General features: G+C 35.3%; 1 protein-coding gene across 1 annotated transcript; it reads right to left on the bottom strand.

Moving 5' to 3' along the window:
- Positions 1-5,050: 5,050 nt before the first annotated feature.
- LOC120073180 (RING finger and transmembrane domain-containing protein 2) lies at positions 5,051-13,578 on the bottom strand. The gene is made up of 9 exons (XM_039025848.1): positions 13,017-13,578; positions 12,182-12,825; positions 10,732-10,808; positions 8,870-9,038; positions 8,079-8,167; positions 7,681-7,845; positions 7,481-7,558; positions 6,345-6,448; positions 5,051-5,620 (listed from the first exon to the last, which is right to left on the bottom strand). The coding sequence occupies exons 2-9, from the start codon at positions 12,804-12,806 to the stop codon at positions 5,515-5,517; spliced, it is 1,413 nt and encodes a 470-aa protein (XP_038881776.1). The 5' UTR covers positions 12,807-12,825; positions 13,017-13,578; the 3' UTR covers positions 5,051-5,514.
- Positions 13,579-20,639: the final 7,061 nt, after the last annotated feature.

Here is a 20,639-nt window from a genome sequence, read left to right as displayed (position 1 = left end):
TCTTCTTCGTCTACCAGATCGTCGTCGTTCTTCTTCGTCGACCTCGACCAAACTGCCGCGACCTCGAACCATTCGGATGAGGACGAGCAGCAGCCTACCGATCGCGATCTGAGCACGAACCAAAATTTATTTACCTAACATTTCATTATTGATGTGGTACTAAAGTTAATCAGATGAGTACTAGAGTTAAATTTTATTTTAGTTACCTAAAATTTCATTATTTACCGCTGTTCAAAACAAAAGAAGCTACGGTCCGGTTGACGAAGAAGAACTTTGGTTCACGAAAGAAGTGAACGACGTTCGTGAGGCGTGAGCGGTGGTCTGGTCGACGAAGAAGAATGACAGCGGTCTGGTAACGAAGAAGAACGGCGGCCTTCGTGACCAGATCACTGTCGTTCTTCTTCGTCGACCTTCATGGCAAGAAACCAAACTGTCGCCGTTCTTCTTCGTCAACCAGACCGTCGCTCACGCCTCACGGATGCCATTCACTTCTTTCGTGAACCAGAGTTCTTCGTCTGGTTCTTCTTCGTCAACCAGATCATAGCTTCTTTCGTTTTGAACAGAGGTAAATAATGAAATTTTAGGTAACTAAAATAAAATTTAACTCTAGTACTCATCTGATTAGCTCTAGTACCACATTAATAATGAAATGTTAGGTAAATAAAATTCGTGCTCAGATCGCGACCGTAGGCCGCAGCTCGCCCTCATCCGAATTATTTGGTTTGAGCCAGTCCTCATCCGATTGAATTATTGAAATTTTAGGTAACTAAAATAAAATTTTAGATAAATAATTTGTTGTTGTTGTGTTTGAATTTTTAGTTTAAGTAAAATGTAAATGATTTTGTTTGATGGTAATAAGTTTTCTCTATTTTTCCCTTTATAGGTATCATCTATCTATCACAATGAGCTTGAGTAAGAGCAATGATTCCAATGATGATGTTGTTGTGATGCCATCACTACCAACACCACCACGAAAAAACGAAAGTGAGGAGACAGTTTCAAAGCATACAAGTGGACGAAAGAGGAAAAATTCATCTATAGTATGGGATCACTTTACTAAATGTTCTAAATGTAGTGATGATGATCTGCATGTTAAATGTAACTATTGTGATATGGTGTATGTGTGTCATCCTAGAAGGAATGGAAATTCAACTATGAGAATGCATATTGAACACTACTGTAAAAAAATCCTTATCAGATTAATAAGTCTAAGTTAGATGTAACACAAACTACGTTGGTTTTTAAGAACAATGAGGGATTTGGAGATAATTCACAATCACATTCATCCCTTAGTTACAAGATGTTTACTATTGAGAGTGCTCGTAGACTACTTGCTGAGATGATTATTATAGATGCTTCATGGAGAACCAAGGGTAGGTTTGTGAATGGGACTTTGACGTTAGTAAAACCTAATTTTGTTCTTCCTTCTCGAAAAACAATTGCTAAGAATATTTTGGAAATTTATGATAGCACAAAAGAGATGTTGAAGAGCATTTTTGTGAAAGAAGGATATAGAGTGTCACTCACAACCGATACGTGGTCATCAATCCAAAATATGAACTATTTCGTTTTGACTGCACAATAAAGATTGGAAATTACATAAGAGAATTCTTAACTTCACCCAAATTGAGAATCATAGAGGGAAGACGATAGGAAAAGAGGTTGAGAAATGTCTAAAACAGGGTTTTAAAAAAAGGTTATGACATTGACAGTTGATAATGTTTCATCAAATGATATTGTCATTGCTTATTTGAAGAAGTGTTTTAAGCATGGGTTGATGTTAGATGGTGAGTTCTTGCATGTTAGATGTTGTGCACATATATTGAACTTAATTACGATGGCCTAAAAGATATTAATAATTCATTGATTCGAACTCGAGATGCTGTGAGGTTTGTTAGATATTCTCCTGCTAGACTTGTCACATGTAAGAAGTGTATCACAGAGAGAACATAGAAAGTAAAAGTATGTTGTGTCTTGATGTTCCAATTAGATGAAATTCTACCTAGATGCTTGAGGTCACTGTAAAATTTGAAAAGCCATTTGAGATGTTAGAAGACTACGACACAATCTACATGAATGAGGAGGAAAAACTAACCACCAGGGATTGGGAAATTGCGAGAATATTTACCAAATTCCTGTCAGTGTTTATGAAGTAACTGTTAAGAATATTTACCAAATTCTTGTCAGTGTTCTATGAAGTAACTGTTAGGCTTTCAGGATCTTTGTATGTTACTTCCAATACAGTCTTCCATGAGATTAGTATTGTTCAGAATTGCATCAGAAAATATTCAAGTGCAACTGGACCTAATGATGTGCTTTTGCAAGAAATGGCAATGAAAATGCAAGAAAAGTTTGATAAGTATTGGGGAAAAAGAGATAGAACAAATTTATTCTTGTATGTTGTCTTCGTTTTGGACCCTCGTTATAAGATAAATTTCTTTTGAATTACCTAAATCAATTATTTGATGTTGATGGCAAAAGCCATAGGAAACTTGTAGTGGTATTTTGATAGCATTGTTCAATGAATACAATTTGTCATAGTTGCTAATAAGGGTCAATTTTCATGTACCATTAAAAGTTCTCCAATTAGAACTTCAAGTGCAAATGCTTCAGAGATTTTCTATCTTGATTTTGAAGATTTGGATGAAGATGATTCGCAAAATGTGGATTCAGAAGTTGATATTTACTTACTGGAGCCTCGTGTTAAACGTGAAGATAACTTTGATATCTTAGATCGGTGGAAGGGGAATTCTTCTAGATATAAGATTCTTTGCAAAATTGCACGAGATCTTTTAGCAGTTCCAGTATCCACAGTTGCTTCTGAGTCCGTATTCAGCACTAGTGGGAGAGTAATTGATCCTTTTCGTAACTCATTATCTCCAACCACTGTTGAGGCACTTGTAATTGGTTACGTTCTGAACAAATTAGCACTGGTATACGACAACACTTCGAGGAAATTGAAGATGAAGAGGAAGGTTCGTATATTCTAAACATATTTATTCATATATTTATTATAGTAACTACTAACAAGTTTATGATTTGTTTCTTAATTTTCATAATGGGATTGAATGGAGTGGCAATGCAAAAAACAAGGAGAAGGAGAATCATGATTGACAAGCGAACAAATTTGTTTGTATTTATTGGACTTTTGGAATTCAACACTATGTTTTAGCTACTTTGGAGAACTTTTAGTTTAACTTTTTATTGTAGTCATTTGGATTGTGCTATGTGACATGTTCTTATTGTGGATTACTGGATTGATATTTAAATTATGTTTAGAGTATAAAAAAAGAGAATATACAAATTTCAAATTACGTAAAAAGAAGGAAAAAAAGGCAAAAAAAAAAACTAAAACCGATTCTTGAAACCGAATTGAACCGGTTCGGTTCGGTTCGGTTTCATATATAAACAAAAGTGATTCGGTTCGATTTGGCCACCGAACCGAACCGATTTCACCCCTACATGGAATCATGTTTGTGTTTGACTTTGAATACAAGCCTTATGACCTACTACCTTCAAATGATGAGAGAAATCACGATGATGCTAATGAAAAATATGGGGGTTTGGTTCGTGAAATGGAGATGGATGAAGAACGTGATCAAATTGCACAATTTCTTATGTCTAATTGATATTAAACTGTCTAGGAAAAAATATTATTATTTATGTTTTGTTATTGAAGATATATATATATATATATTATATTATGATTATGTATTCAACGTTTCAAAATATTTGTGCTTCTAAAATTTAATTCTCTAATTTATTTTTAATATAAAGAAAAAAAGAAATTAATGTTTGGTTTTATCTTCAATAATTTCAAGTTTCAAAAAGAAAAATCAATAATTTCAAGATAACATGCGATTAATTACAAAATATATATCTTTCTTGGGAAAAAAAAAATCAAGATATATCTATTTCTTTATTAAATTAGTTTATAGTATTTAATAGTCCTTTATGATAATTTGACTCAAGTATAAACATCTTTGGTTAGGATAAACCAAACAAACTTATGTATATAAACGCTTATGAAAAGATATAACCAAACATGTAAGTGGTTAAATTTTAAAGACATTTCATAAATAGTGTTTATAAAAAATGTATCTTTGAAAAATACTTTTTTTCATAGATCATCCGAGTGCAATCTTAAACTTTTTTAAGTTGTATCAATTAAAATTTGCTTCAATTTAAACTCTACACTTTCATACGAAAATCAATTTAGACCAAAGATGCAAAATCACTCCTATTTGACGATAAATAACTATTATCTACTTTTTATCCTAGCATTCATTCCTTTCTAATATTACATTTAAATAAAATTGAGTAATTAACACAATTATTAGTTTGAGTTTTTAATTATAGAACTAAAATTTAGGTATCAATTTTTTCAAACCCCATTTGGTAACCATTTTGTTTTTTGTTTTTGTTTTTGAAAATTAAGTTTATGGACACTATTTCTACGTCTATATTTCTTCTTTTGTTATCTAATTTTCACCAATAATTTAAAAAATCAAGCCAAATTTTGAAAATTAAGAAAAGTAGCTTTCAAAAAATAGTTTTTGTTTTTTAAATTTGGTTAAGAATTCAATCATTGTACTTAAGAATATGTAAATCATTGTATGAAATATGGATGAAATAGACTTAATTTTTAAAAACAAAAATCAAACACTAAATGGTACTCAAATGGGTCTTAATAATACAAAATAAAATATACTTGAGACTTGGAAATTGTATTATAAAATTTGCTACAACAATAATAAAACCTAAATAAACTATTGAATGAAATAACTTTAAAAATTAATTATTAAGGATACATATAGCTTTTTAATTTTACCTTCAAGGAGAAGAGTTTCTTTCTAATCAACACTATATTTATGTTGGTCTAAATTAAATCAAAATTAACCTAAATACTTTTATCTCATTGGAGATGGGTTCATAAAAAATGTTCAAATTATCCAATTCTATTTTTTTTTTTTTTTACAAAGATATTGTAATTAAAGTGTGGAACGAGATTAATATGTCAGCTGAGCTACACTCTTGTTAACACCCATTCTAAAAATTCATCATATTCATTTCCTTCATTTTCAAATCCACAAGGCACAAACTGAATAGCCAAAAACGTGTTTCACATTCTGTTTGTGTATATAACAATTTCTAGAAGTCCAAAACATTCTCATTTTATAATGCATTTTGGACTAAAATTATAAATCAACATAGCAACTGGCTTTGGTATATTAAATTTACACCCCAAACTCATAATTCATAATATTTGCATACAAGGGTTAAACCCCTCCTCTCGAACATCCACCATCCTCCGCTTTAGCATAAAAAGGACTATTATGTATACATGTCGATTTCGAATTCGCCTTTCCGAGTTCACAAGCGCCAGTCTTTTGCTTCCTCCAGGGTAGCAGCTACACAGTATTAGTTAGATTTACAATTTGTGTAGGTAAAAATGCAATGGCTGGCTTCAGCTCTTCAAACCACAATGTCTCTGAGGGGCTTGGAGAAAATGGCTTAGAAAACCTGGAAAAACAGACTTGTTGATCCATCACCAAATGATCTGAGATCCGCGGGTTTAACCAAAGCCCTACACAATGGACATGTTCGTTCCCGCTCGAACCTGCACATAGCACCATCCAATTCGAAATTGACATTGACATGAACAATATATTAAGAACACTAAAGTTAAGTATGTTGCAGAACACGTGCATATACATATGCCCCCAGGCCCATCATTTCTCCTTTCTTTGGGCATTTTTGTTCCGACGTCTAGGTTAATAGAAGTGGGACAAAAAGTTCTAGTGTTGATTGAGATCTTCTTAGGAACTCGATAACAAGACTCGAAAATTGTAATGAAAGATAAAAAAATAGGTTATTGGACCCTCCCAAGTTCGCTCAGGATTAAACCACCGGAATATTGGCTTGTCTTCCCCCATCTCTATCCATCTACTTACAACAAAAAGTTCTAATTACCTTATTTATCTTTGGCATCAGAGTCCTAACAAGATCATCAGAGTCCTAACAAGATCATGTCTCATCCACTAAGCTATGACTACAACATGCGACTATCACAATCCAATGATGGTGTTAAAAATATTCCAGCAAAAACTCAAGCATGCTTTCATTTCACACATGAAAAATGATGGATGCAGTAATTTAACCATTGAACATCACAACATGGTCGAACTTTAAGGCTCCACACCATAAAATGAGGAAGCCAATAGTGATGAGATACTGAAATCGAAACCCTATCCTCTTGGAAAAGAGTCAATAGTTTAATATTATGTAGAACACAGATTGTGATAGGTATTCAAGCATGCAAGGATTTCGTGCAATAAACTTACCACTCTGAGACACAATCTTCACAAAATATGTGTTTACATCGGAGTAGGATAGGAGCATGCATCTTCTCTTGGCAAATAGCACACAAATCACCAGCTGCGCTGACCTGCATTAGGCAAATAACAAGTTAGATGTCAAGGACATTTTGCTATCTCCCTTCCTATTTTATTAAAAAAGAAGTTACAAATATCGCGGCATCCAATAACTCCCTATAGGAGAAGTTTGAAGGAACCCCTGAGAGAAACAAAAAGGCAAAAAACATGACAAAAATTGCCCGAAACTAGAAGAGATGACACTAACATGAGCACACGGCTCAATTGCTCAAAGAACTTATGGTTCAGTCCATGGTTAACACACACACATACACAGAAAAACAAAAAACAAAATCTAGAAGAGAATTACATATACATTATATGAGCCCCATATACACCGTCACCTCTTTTGCAACCGCTAAAGATATTTGGGAATTACATATACATTATATGACCAAGTGCATGTTTGGGTTCGTCAAAAAAAAAAAAGTTTGGAAGTGATTTTGAAACAGATAAAATCAGTTTTGTCATGTTTAAAATCACTCCAAAACCCACCTTTAACCACTCAAAATCAATTCAATGTTAAATTTTACGCTTTTAAACACATTTTACATACTATTAAAAATGGAATTCGAATGACTAAAGACATTTTCTAAGTAACTTTTGAAAATGGCTAGTGATTTTAATCCATTTAGAGCCACTTCCAAACATGCCATACATACAAAGAGAACTTAGGATCGCACTCCACAAAGCTGCTTGCCTTCAGCAAGACTTTTCATTCCACTCCTCCCAAGGACTTTCCTAAAAGGTCTTTTGCTTTCTTTCCTACCAAATATTCCCACAAAACAGATTTTATGGCTTAAAATTAATCCCCAGTTGCTTTATCAAAACTCAATTGATTTTTTTTTTTTGTTAATAATAAGAAAATAAACCTTCAAATTTTCATAAAATGCAAACGTCCTGAGATTAGTTGAGATGCGCCCAGACACTCATGGATACCCAGAAAAATAAAATAAAATGCATTAAAATGAAAACATAAATGGCATCCTTCAGTAAGAAAGTTTGGTCAATTGGAAAAAGGCATGCATAAATGAGATCCAATTTACCTGCTCTGACGTTGCATATGCCCCATAATGCACCTCTTTACGTGACAGTGCTTTCAAAGCAGCAAAGAAGGATTGCACCTGAAATTCGCATAGAAAAGAAATGAGATAGAGAAGGGAGATAACAGACAAGAGAGACCATCTAGTGACAAAATACTCACTAAAATCGTAAAAATAAGTCCAACAAGAATTAGAAAACATACCTTTTCAACAACAGATGTGAGTTTGAAAGTTAAGTACAGTCCTGTCAATAGTGACGAAAATAGACTCCCGTACTCTTTGTTCAAAAAGAAACGATACCAGACAGGAGTAGGCAATAAGGCACGATACAGTAGCAGCAAATATTCGACTAAAGTTAGCATTTGACCCTGGAGATAATGTGAATGTTAACAGTGCGTTCTCACAAACTGACAAACATTTACAAATTCTAAAGTCGCCACTTTATTCACTAGAGGAAAAAAGAATCTTAAAGAGAAGTCAACTATGAGCTCAATTAAAGAATAGCATTGTAGCAAAAGTCCACTTTTTGTATGAATATTTGTTACTGATTCAAAAAAGGAGTTTAATGAATAAACAGGAGCCAACTTCTAAATTACCTCACCTGCTTACGATAGTTGCGGCCTCTGCTGTTCTTGTAATACATCAATAGAACACACTTGACCACCATCACTGCCTGACGGACCAAAGTGTCTGAGAAACCAACACAAAAGCATACAATTCACCAAACCAGTTATGCACATTTATAATTTGTTTTTGTAAATTGAAAGGCAGAAGTGCAGAAAAAAATCTTGCTGAACATACACTTCCAGTTTTTAGTTTAATACAGTGGAGCTTTTAATTCAATGAATGTGGATAAATAAATGAATGGAAGTCCTAGAAAATCCTTTTTCAAAAAAGCCCTTTTATCATAAGCAGGTAGGTGGGAGTGTGTGCCGCATAGAAAAGATAATTAAAAACAATATCACAACTGGTAAGATACTGACGTAAACACAATATTCATTTTTAAGCAAAGAAGAAATATTTGCCACCCCAATGAAAAACCACACAATAAGAGAAGGAATATGAAGCACAGGCAACAAAGTTTACAAACACGAGGAAGAAATGATTGTGATAATGCCTTCAACTCTAACTCATACAAATTTACTATTGGCCTGTAAGATTGTCCTCTTTTGTTCTTTGTTTATTGAATGAAGTGGTTTAACTTTAAGACTCGTATTAAAATAAATAAATAATAATCACTCAGAGAATATTGAGAAAATAAATGATATGCAGAAAATTATGTGATTGGGCAGCATAGCATAGTAGACCACTTCTTTGTCACAATAACAGTTATAGATTATGATCATCGAGAACATACAGTAGAAATTGGTAATATCTTCAACAGAAGGTTACCATTCACCATGATGATGAAAATAGCATGCCAAAAGGGAGGAATCGCTCTGGGAGGAAGCATGATCAACGGATATAAAAGGTCATCATTCTGATACCACCAGTACACACCAATAACATGAATAGTGAATGCAAGAGAAATGCCAACCAAAACGGAGATTTTTCTCTCTCCCTGCAGGAACCAACAAAACCCACGTTTTGAAAAATGGAATAAAGAAGAAACAACAACAATAGTACAGCAAGATTGATGCCATTCCAAGGAAAGCAATCTGACAAGTTTGGTCACTGCCATATATAAAGTGATCAGGTATTAGCCAAACCAATAAGGAGAGTGATTCAGGATGCTATTTCTGATAACCAGAAGGATTCATTGCAGGAGGAAAATTTTGCATCCGACCCTAACTGGAAGCACAGAACGATTACGTATAAGAAAGTCTACCCTGTGAATGGCCTGGTCTCTGTAGTCAATCTTAAGAAGACAAATGATAGTGTTGACTGGGACGTTCTTTTGTTCCTTTTTTTAATTATTTATTGGGATAAGTAACAATTTTACTGAGGGAATGAAATTACAAAAGGGGAAGCCCCAATAGAGAGATTACAAGTGACCAGACTGGAATAGCTATAGAGATGGGGAGCATTTACACCAAGTCACAACAGTGTTAACTATAGCATCAAAAAAATCTATAACAGTGTTGACAGGGAATTTATGGGTGCAGAATTGTTGAGAAATGAGCCAAATAGTTTCAGAAAGAGGAAAAAGAAATCCAACCACCATGAAAATATATGATGTCGGCTATTCTATCCTTCTTAATGGAGGCCAAAAATTGAAGATGAGCTCTATGAGAGTTTTACGGAAAGGAGGTCCAATCTCATTAATTTCAATTGATAAGGCAGGGAATGCTAAAACCTGGAGGTAGGTATTATAGTTTTGTAGCTCTATCGCATCAAAAGAAAAATAGTTATGAAAGTTAGCTCAAGATGCATCAATCCTCTGATATAAAGGGAAGATCAGGTTCCTCAAAGTTTTTCTGTTTAAGGTGACTTAAGCGGGAAGGAGAGATTTGAGGATGTCCAAGGCATTAACTTTCATGACTCTTCAAGATACCTAATAATAAAGGTTAACTTATCATCAATATGAACAACCAACAATTGCGGTGGGATATTGAAGTAGGCCTATATATTCCCCATAGGCCTTGTAATCTCCTAATGGCAAGATTTCTTATCTTCTTTACTTCTTTTTATAAAATAAATAAATAATGAATCTTTTTATATTTTTATTTTTTTAAGTGCCCCATGTGCCAACTCTATTCTCATGAGACAACCGTCTAACTCTATTCACATTTGGTTGTCAAGCAATTCGTAGAATCTAGCTAGCAAGAGTATGTGCTATTATGTGGGGGTGAGAGGAAAATAGAACATTTAGAATGTTTAGTCCTTTGCTAGGTTCCATGTTTCCTTGTGGGAATCCATTATGAAGGTTTTTTGTAATTATACATTTAGTTTTATCTTACTTGATTGGAGGCTACCTCCGTCTTTTGTGGGTCTCTTTTTTGTATGCTCTTGTATACAATCATTTTTTCCCCTCAATGAAAGCTTGGCTATTAATTATAATAAAAATAAAAATAATATATGATAAGTAACTCGGATACTAAATCCTTAGTAGGTGGCCATCATGGTTTGACCTCATTCTCTTTAAGCCATTGCATTCTCTTTAAGCCATTTACGGTTCACATTGGAACTTATTGACCACTAGGGTAACCTAGGATGGTTTACATCCAAGGTCACTTCTATTTTATAACCTCCCTCCCCCAATACACACACAAAGAAGATATGGATCCCAAACATTAAAATATGCCATAACACACCTTCAAAGCTGTTTGTTTTCGCAAAATATCATTTGACTTGTACATGAAAGCAGCAATCCATATAGTCACAAAGAAGCCTGCAAGTTTAGGGAGCAAATATCAACATCAGATGGAGACATGTAATATTAGAACAATTAAATCTTCTATAAATGTCAAAACAAAATAAGGAGAGCATTCTTGAATGTTTCTATATCTATACGTTATAACCAATGATGTACAGATTTTTTTTTTTTTTCTTATTTCATTAAAAAATCTCTCATAGGTTTATTAATTAGTTCTGTCTCAAATATTGATTAAAGATGAGACTTTTGATTTTACTTCTTTTCATTTCTTTCATTCTGAATTTTAATTTTAATTAAAAATTTACTGCCTTCCATGTTTTTGTTGTTCAACATCTAAATTACATTGACATAAGTAACTCTTCGGGAAAAAGAATTAGTAGTTGAAGTATATTTTTGAAGGGAAAGATATTTACATGCTTTGATTTCTGTGAACTAGATTAGGTTGATAAAGATGATGTTAAGTACATCTGAGTTACAATATAATATACACATAAAAGCACGTAAATATTTCTCAAGGAAACGCATGTAAATTTTGCATAAAAACCACGATGCTTAAACATTAATAATTAGCATCAAGACCATAAAACCCCCAAAAAAATGACCAATAATTAGCATCAAGACCATAAATTGATATAAAAATAGTTAAAAGACAATATAATACAAGAATCTTACAAAAAAAATGACTAACACTGCACATAATTCGAGAATCTAACAAAAAAAACTAATATCCTTGTTCATAGATTTAGGGGAACTTTACATCTAAATTGATCAGTTAAAATTTATTTTAACCCTTAAAAATCATGATAATATAGATGATATGAGCTTCACATTTATCTTTATGCAAAAAAAAATCAATTTTAATTATTAGTGATTTGTCCATTTATCTATTCCTGTCTTCATGCAGTTCAGTTCAAAATTTTAAAGTGTTTAGCAACTTAAATGAGGTATAATTGTTGATTGACTTCGATAAGTTGACCTTTCGCTGCTGTTAATATGACATTGATTGTATATTGGAAGCTTGTTTTGCCAAGTCGATAATTTGTAACTTCTACCCATTAGTTTGTTTGCTTTTCTATTCTCAGTTGCATTTGGTAATAGGAAGGTCACCATATGATCATAAGAGTTAAAATCCATTGATTATCAAAAGCCCCATAATATTTCAGTCAACTCTATTCAGCTTTTTTTTCTTATAGAAAACAACCAATGGAAATAAAGCTAGAGAGCACATATGCTTGCTCCATAAAGATGATGCAGCAGTTCATGATTGTCCAAATCTTTCTGGCTACTGTCCATAAACTAGCCACATTAATGAAAATTTAAATTTGAAGTAAATAAATATTTGGTGACCCATAGTAAGTTAAAATTATGATTAAAGTCAAGGCAAGTACCTTGCAAATGCTGTCGAATGAAGACCACCAGTAGAAGAAAACTAAAAGGGAGAATCTGCTCAATCCCCCGAGCAGCCTGTTGAATATCATACCTTTGATAAGAAGAATCCCTGCTATTTCCTCCAGCTGCCTCCGAGGCATCTCCATCAGCACTTGCATTTATTGATTGAGGAATGCCCTCTCTTGCACCACGTTCAGTAGCAGACTCACCCTGGCTAAGCTCCGACGCCAAGGTCACAGATGCCAACCCCGAAACAGATTGCAAAGACACCGTATTCTGACCGCTACCTTCCCTCGCTTGCCCAACTACTAGTCCAGCACCATCCCTACCATGTTCTGGTTCCCCTGCCCCAATTATCCTAATTGAAACCTCTCCATCATTAGTAGCACCCGAAGATTCTTCGATCTGGCTGCGAAGATGGTCTCGAAACCCCGAAGGTAATCGTGCACTTATCAATGCCTCGGATTCTTGATGACTTGGGCGGCCACGAAGAAGACCCGAGTACTCTAATAGTGCAGAAAGCGGAGCCTGAATAATATTCGAGGCAGCTAACATTCCAAACCTCCTTGAACTACTGGTGGAAGCAGCTCTATGAGAGTCGGGGTCGCTACCAGACCCTTCCATTCGGGTGAATGGCCTAACCCTAATCGCCATAATATTCTTGACAATCAATACAATAACATACGAAAGTTTCGACCATAACATAAAGATAGAATACAAATTTCCTTGTAAAAGAAGCAATCTAAAGATAATGAAGTAGAAATCTACATGAAAAGGGCGCTAAAAACTATCAAAAGTAAACAAGAACCAGTAAAAGAAACAGAACTTAATTACCTTCTCCGCAAACGAGACTCCGTGGAGAACCTCAGATAAAGAAAAATCACGACATGGCAACAACCCAGATAAGAAAATTCGATCTACAGTACTTCTAGCAACAACAAGAACACGATAACAACACTGAATCAGAAATCAAGCAAGTGGGGCACGATCATCGGATTAAAAAAAGGTCAAAGAAACCGGCGAATCACGAAAAGGAGTGAAGAGGGGGAGGGTTTGATTGAATAAATGGATGAAAATGGTGGCAGTAAAAAAGAAGATGAAAGAATATGGAAAAAATGTTTTAATGGGGTTTCGATGGTGATGATAATATACAAAAATGGCGGAAATTTGAGCCCTATGAAGCTCGAAGGAAGAAGAGGAAGAGAGCGAACAAGAGAGAAAGGGGAAAAACAAAGGGTAAAGGGAGAAAGGAGGTCAGCTCTCCATTATCAATATCCGATCGCAATTTTCAAACAGGCTTGAATTCGATACCTTTATTTCTATTACAATCAATTTGTTGTTGCCAATCATACGTGGAATACAAGCTAGAAAAATCAAAAGAGTGGAAATTTTTCTTTCTGAAATTTGTAGAACTCACTTGGTTCGGTTTATATGAGCAATACATGTTTGGTTGGTCCAATTTAATCTAATTTAGGTATCATTCCCATCGTATTCAAAAGTTAAATACTTAGATTGATTTTTATTTTTTCTTTTAGGAAAAATTGCAAAAATCGTCCTAAATTATAAGATTAGTTACAATTACATCCATGATGTTTTAATTTGATTAGTTATACCAATGTGGTTTACTAATTGATGCAATCGGTCCCTTTTATTAAATTATTTTTTATTTTGTAGATATCTATGGTTTCTCCCTCTTCTCTCTTTTTCTCTATCTTCCCTCTTGATCCTACCATTTTCATCGCTCTCGTCTTTCCTCCAAATATGAAAATTTAGGAAAAACAAAAAATTTAATTCAATCACAAGCCTTAATGAAACCACATGATTTGATGGAATGAACATGTGTACAGCGGAAGAAAAACGGATCTAAAGTACTCTAATTAGGTTAATTACAAAGGATAAACATGCAATCAAAAATAAATAAAAGGGGAAGAAGAAATACAACCTTTGTAGTTCCAAAACTTCTCCAGATTAGCTTCAATCTCCTCACAAACAATTTGTATACCACCACGAGAGTCCTCTTGACTATTCTCTGGCCTTAGAACGGGATGGTAGAATCCGGTGAATGACTAATTTGGAGAGGAAAAGGTTAAGTATTTGAGATAAAATTGTAATGAGATTACCAAATAATCTCATCAATTTCTACTATGGCCAAGAAACTCTTCCTTTTAAAGGCCATTACATGCAAAACATGCAATTTTGAGTTTGATGAGAACTTAACACTAAAAAATCCACTAACTCAACGTGGGATTTAGTGAGGCAAGTGTCTTCAAATGAAGACAACACTTAGCAATGTAATAGTTAGCATTTTCCACTCACTTGGTCAATGGTCAAAGGTTAGTTGGCACCTCGCCGTTAGCATTCCGATCCACTTACTAACAAAGACAATAGTCTTGAAAAAATTCCTCTCACCAGGTTCGAGCAACTTCAGAATTCCTCAAAATTTCTATCCTCGATAGTTGAACCAACTCTCACTTCAACTGAATAGTCAGGCCCAGTTCGAGATTGAATCATTTCCTTGATTCAAAAGAAAAGAAGGAAGCAGACCAGTATAGTGAAAGTTGCTTAAATCTTTTTGGTCTAAAAGTACCTAGTCGATAGGATTCCATTCCCAAGAAGGGTTGCGGGCGGGTAGGAACTGGATCCATTTGAATAGCCGCCCGACGTGCTGTTATGGAATCTGAAGATGATCCGCTCAGGACCGCCTTCTTTGAATAGCTAGAATGTTTATCTGAGCTAGCCAATATTTAAGAAAATCAGGCTTTTAGCCAAGCTTTACAAGAAAAAAGTCCAGACATGGTTTTGATTTTCTTCAATTACATGTTTTCCTGGAAGGAACTCCTCTCGTGCCTATCGGTGTCTCGTCCCTTCTCTTCACTCATCTATTGACGTCAAAAAAAAAGAGTGAAAGACCTACCCCACCCTTCCCTTTACGTACGTGAATTAGGCCCTTGCTCGGGGTTGGGCAAGATTCCCAGTTAAGGAAAAAAAAACCTAAGCCTCGTATGTGAGGAATAACCTTTAGGAAAAGAGTTCAAGCATTTACTTAAAGCTATTTGAGTAACTGTTAGTATTTCATTTTCCAGATTCGGGAAGGAATATGAATGGTTTTTGCTTTTTTATTATACTGTTTACTTTGATGCTAGAAGAAGAGTTTGACTTTCTACCTCTACGGGGGTACACATTATCTTGCCTATTCTTTCCTGCCTTAAGGTGAGATAAGTAAGAGACTCTCTTGGGTAGAAAGGAAGCTTACTAGGGTAAAGGTTTTTCTTATCCCTGTAGTAAGAAAATTAGCTAGGTCTTCGACCCGCTCGGTGTAGGCTTGACTTGCTTTCAGGAGTGAGAATATCAAGACATGGCATTATTCACTATTACTATTAAGATTGCTAACTACAAGGGCTGCTATGAAGGATGATAATTGAAGGACTAGGAGAGGACTACCTCACTTGACTAGAAAAAAGGGAAGGCAAATCTGACACTTCACATGAGACTAGAAATATATTAATTCCTAGGAAACTAACTTGTAACATAAATCCCGCCAATAACGTTAGGCTAAGCCTTTCTCCTAGACGTGTTGAATGCCACTATCAGATACTCCTACACTGTAAATAGTTGTATTTCTCTCCATCTTCATCTCCATATAGTGAAGAAGCTTACAGGGAACTCCCCCTAGATTAAGCAAACTCCTTATTCTAGTATTCTTCATCAAAAAAAATATTTCAGTCTCTGGTTCGCAAGCAGATGGAATTGAACCAGAAGAATAATGGAATGCGCCCCCTCCCAACCAATATCTTTCCTTCCCAATGATCTTCGGCCTAGGCCAAAGGTATCAAGAAGCGCTATTTTGAAAAGGAAGCTAAGAGGCTGGGTAAGATAACTCAGTTGGAACTCTAATAAACTATGCAACCTACCTATCTATTGGCTCGCTAGATATCGAATGGAAAGACTTTTCATAGAACACTCTTTCACATAAAATGCAGGAGTCATTTAAATAGATAGCCTTTCTTCTGGCTTATAGGATTTAAAAAATGAGATGGAGCTTTACTTTACTAAGTATCAATAAGAAGGAATAACAGGTTCACAGTAAAGAACTCTCCTCGGTGGTAGTTTATATGGCTTGTATCCCTCCTTAATGGGTAGCCGATGTTCCACAACAAGGTCCCTATCAAGGCCCGGCATATCATGAGACTCGCAAGCAAAACTCCAGCTAAGCTAATAGCTCTCATTGTGGGGATATCTAATAAAGATGCTCTTGTTTGTGGCCGGGTAGCTATATTAGTCACAATAGTTCTTATTAGTAAACTATGGCCTCGTTGTATTGTTAATTGACTCCCTGCTTCAAGCTCACCCATATCCCCTCTATCCCTCTAAACCAAAGCCCTTCGCTCCACTACAATGCTTACGTTACAAGCTACCCACCTCACAAAAGTGCTTTGCTAGATCTTATGTTAGTGCCAGTGGCAGCGGCTGATGTTAATGTAGCGATTCTCTTTCGACTTCGAGTAAAGTAGCTAAGGTTTTGAATACATGGCATAGCCAAAAGCACCAAAGCGCAGGTAAGGTTCTTTCGACCTCAGGAGAGCAGGGAATGCATTTCATAGCTCTTTCCCTAGTATAAGCATGCACAAGTTCCAGCGGTGCCTTCTATGTGAATTTCTTACTTACTATCCTCAAACCCACCTATTGGCGTGGTGAATCGCTTGGCTATATATCTCCTTAAGCGAGATCTCGTTAACTCTGCGAGTTCCTTAGGATAAGAAGGGAGAAGCACACCTAGCTTTCTGTCGATCCTTAGCTTCAACTTGTGTCAAATCCTTTTGCCTCTGACTCTCCTGTATTTAAGACTGCCATGGAACTATATGGATAGCCATTTTCATTGGTCTTCACTTTTCTTTCTTTCAAGCCTATGTCTTTCGCTTTCCTAAGGTAAGAAGACAAGAGGCTATCGAATGGATTGAAGGAAGCCTTAAGTAATCTTACAACGAGGGAAGATACATCGTCTCTCTCAGCTATTGCTTTCTTTATTCCTGAAAAGTGGCATCTGATTAAGGACGCGTTTCGGGTACCCCCAAAAAAATAGATATTCGCGTAACACAGGCGGTTAGAACAATCTAATCCCCTTCCTTTTTTTGAGTGGAATTGGATGTTATCAAGCTAGATGAAATAACATCGATTTTTTCCATTTCTCCTAAGGGGATTTCTTCCTTGCGTGTGATATCTTTACTAGGGTAATCAAGGTTCTGGAAGAAAGGCTTTGGACCCTTTATCCCACATTTTCATTAACAGTTGTTATTCTGACATCGGGTTAGAGCACACTTCATCTTCATCTAATAATTAGACATGGGCATGAGCTAGCACGCTTTATTTTGTAAAAGACTTTTCAGTTTGGACAACGGGTTGATCCACTGTTGTAGATGAGAGAGTGGACCACTTGCAATATCCTCCTTCAGCGCCTTTGGTTGAGTGATTATGCTCTTTACATCTTTGGTTGTCATATATATAAAGAGAAATTATTAGCTCTCTACCCCTAAGGAGAGGTAAACGAATGCTCTTCGAATTGGTATCTAAACCCTAGTAAGTTCCTGCCACCTATGCAGCTTCCCCTGTTGATAGTTGATCAACGGAGACTAGTGCTTTTGCTATTGTCTCTGCCACTACTGCCTCTATTGGTTTGTTTGGATGCTCCAGCATCTGCTTCAATCGGTGTATACAAGATCAATTTCAATTGAAAAAGACTGGAAATGGAATTGAAATTTTCGAAACCCCATGCCAACATTTCATTCAATATTTGGTCGTCCAGCGAATGTTCGTTTTGTTGTCATACAGAATTGGAATCCCTTCTCGATCTCATAGGGTTGATCCATCGGAAAGAAGACAAAACGAACTGGATCGGAGAAAGAAAATCGAAATCGAAATTGGCTGAAAATGGTCATAGTCTAGAGTTCTTACTCGGGCTCGGGCTGTTACCATCAGCACCAAATAAATAAGCCTTATCCTATAGAGAGGCTGCAAAAAGCTCCAGGTGAAAGGGAGTTTTCTTAGCTCCTGATACACCGAATGTCGAATCCTTAATAGGTGACGATGACCATTTCGGTAGCCACCGAGGTCCAGTCCAAGATCCATAAGGAATCTTAAGAGCCCAGGGGACATACCTTTCAACCAAATCTAGACATACCTGTATGAGATCGTTAAATAGATCTTCAGGGACAGAGGACGGCCTCTTCACGATAGAATCGTACCTTTCTTTCTAAGACTAAGAAGAATTCACTTTATTAAAATAACGAAAACACCACTTACTCTTTATTTATAAAATGTTTAAGTCAACAAATTTGACTTTTTGACTTTCAAAGTCAAAAGTCAACAATTATTGCATTTTTTACCTAGTCAATAATTTTGACTTTTAATGCAATTTTGACCAATTCTATTTAATTTCAAAATTAATTATAATAATCAATTTTAAAAGTAAATTAGTATTAAATAATTAATTAAACAATTTAATTAATTTAATATTAAATCCAACACTAATCCTAATTAATATGAATCCCTATTCATGATCTTGATATTTAAATCTTATTTAAATATCTCCTATTTTCTCTCTCTTTATGTTTAATTAACAATTAAACATTAGGTTAAATATAACATATATATTTAATGCTTTGCTCTAAAAACCGAATTTGAATACTTCAAATTTGTGCGTCACACTGTTCTAAGGTTTAGTCCGATATGAGCTAGTAGTGGGATCCCATGGACCTACAGATCATGGACTCCAACGATCCGAGATTAACTGGCTAAACTCTTTAACCTAATTAACCACCATTCGTCAACTATCGGGTCATTCCATTAAAGCCCAGTAGTTGCACTCCCCTCACTGTAGATATATTATGTCCACCTGATATAACCATAATTAGTAAGTCAACCCTTCACAAATTGTTCGTAATAACGACTAGATCAAAAGTTGTTTTACCTCTAAGATTATATCTTGCTTCTTAAGTCCCACTAATCCTCTAATGAACAATTGATTTGTGATCCAATCACTAAATCGAGTCCCATTTTGGAAAATAAGAGGGTAGGGCCCCTTATTCAAGACCTGGAGTCAGAACTTAAGGGAACAACCTCTCTACTATCCCTAAAAGCGGGTAGGAGTGAATTCCTTCTTGCACCCTATGTCCTCAGCTATCTAGCCAATCTTACCTTTAAAAATGGGAGGCTTATTGAGCCGGCGTTGTTAAGCCAACCCTCACCCATGCAAATCTAAGGAATAAACAAGAGTTCATAGTTAGCTTAGGATTAAGGTCAAGTTACCTAGGTCATCGCTTTGAAATAGTCAGTCTTAAATAGTAAACAGCGTTATAAAGTAAAAGTGACTTATTTGTTAGTCCGATCTTATGCAAACTCATTGCATAGGACACCCTCACATCTCATGTTAATACATGAACGAATCAGGATCACTTCGTTTATAGCACTTTACAACAAATTGTAACAACTACAAAGTGAACTGCAACTGATAATGTTATCAGAAAAAGATACCCAGCCTTATTCATATATTATAGACCATTTTGGCTATTTACTGAACTTGATCCACTCTTATGTCTCCATGTAAAGTTCATGTATTCAAATAATAGCCATGGATCTTTAGTTTATTGGATTTAGTCTTTACGAGTGCAATTCACATATTTAGCAACAGTTTTATTGAATAAACGTCGATAACATCTTTATTGATAATAGAATATGTTTAACATTACAAATTGTGAGTTTTTGGACATACAACCCAACAAACTTCCACTTGGACTAAAACTCCAGTGAATTTTACACATATATACAAATATATATACAATGTTGAATAATGAGAGAATAAATACAATAAACTAGGGCATTAGATACCCAGTACTTCTCTCACTTACCCTAGTTCTATATAATTCGCAGTTCTAGTCCCACTATGCGACCCTCGAACACTTTAGCTGAGAGGGCTTTTGTAAATGGACCGATCAAGTTGTCTTTAGAGACAATCACGTCTCCTCGATGTACGATCTCTCTGATGAGATGATACTTGTGCCAAATGTGTTTTCTGCACTTATGGCTTCTAGGTTTCTTTGAGTTAGCAACTGCTCTACTATTATCACAATACAGAGTGATAGGCAGATTCATATTTGGAACGACTTCCAAATTGGTCAAGAACTTTCTTAGTCATACCGTTTCTTTAGCTGCTTCACTGATAGCTACATACTCAACTTCCATAGTGGAGTCAGCAATACAACTTTGCTTGATACTCCTTCATACTATAGCTCCTCTATTCAGAGTGAATACTGGCCCTGAAGTAGATTTTCTAGAATTTATATCGGTCTGAAAGTCAGAATCATTCTCCAGTAAGGATCAGATCCTTAGCACCATACACGAGCATATAGTCTCTCATTCTCCGAAGATACTTAAGGATGTTTTTAACGGCAGTCCAAGGATCAT

This window comes from Benincasa hispida, chromosome 3, assembly GCF_009727055.1.
Source record: "Benincasa hispida cultivar B227 chromosome 3, ASM972705v1, whole genome shotgun sequence".
Lineage (NCBI taxonomy): Eukaryota > Viridiplantae > Streptophyta > Magnoliopsida > Cucurbitales > Cucurbitaceae > Benincasa > Benincasa hispida.
Note: the sequence above shows the minus strand (reverse complement) of the source record. Positions and strands in the feature narration are given on the sequence as shown.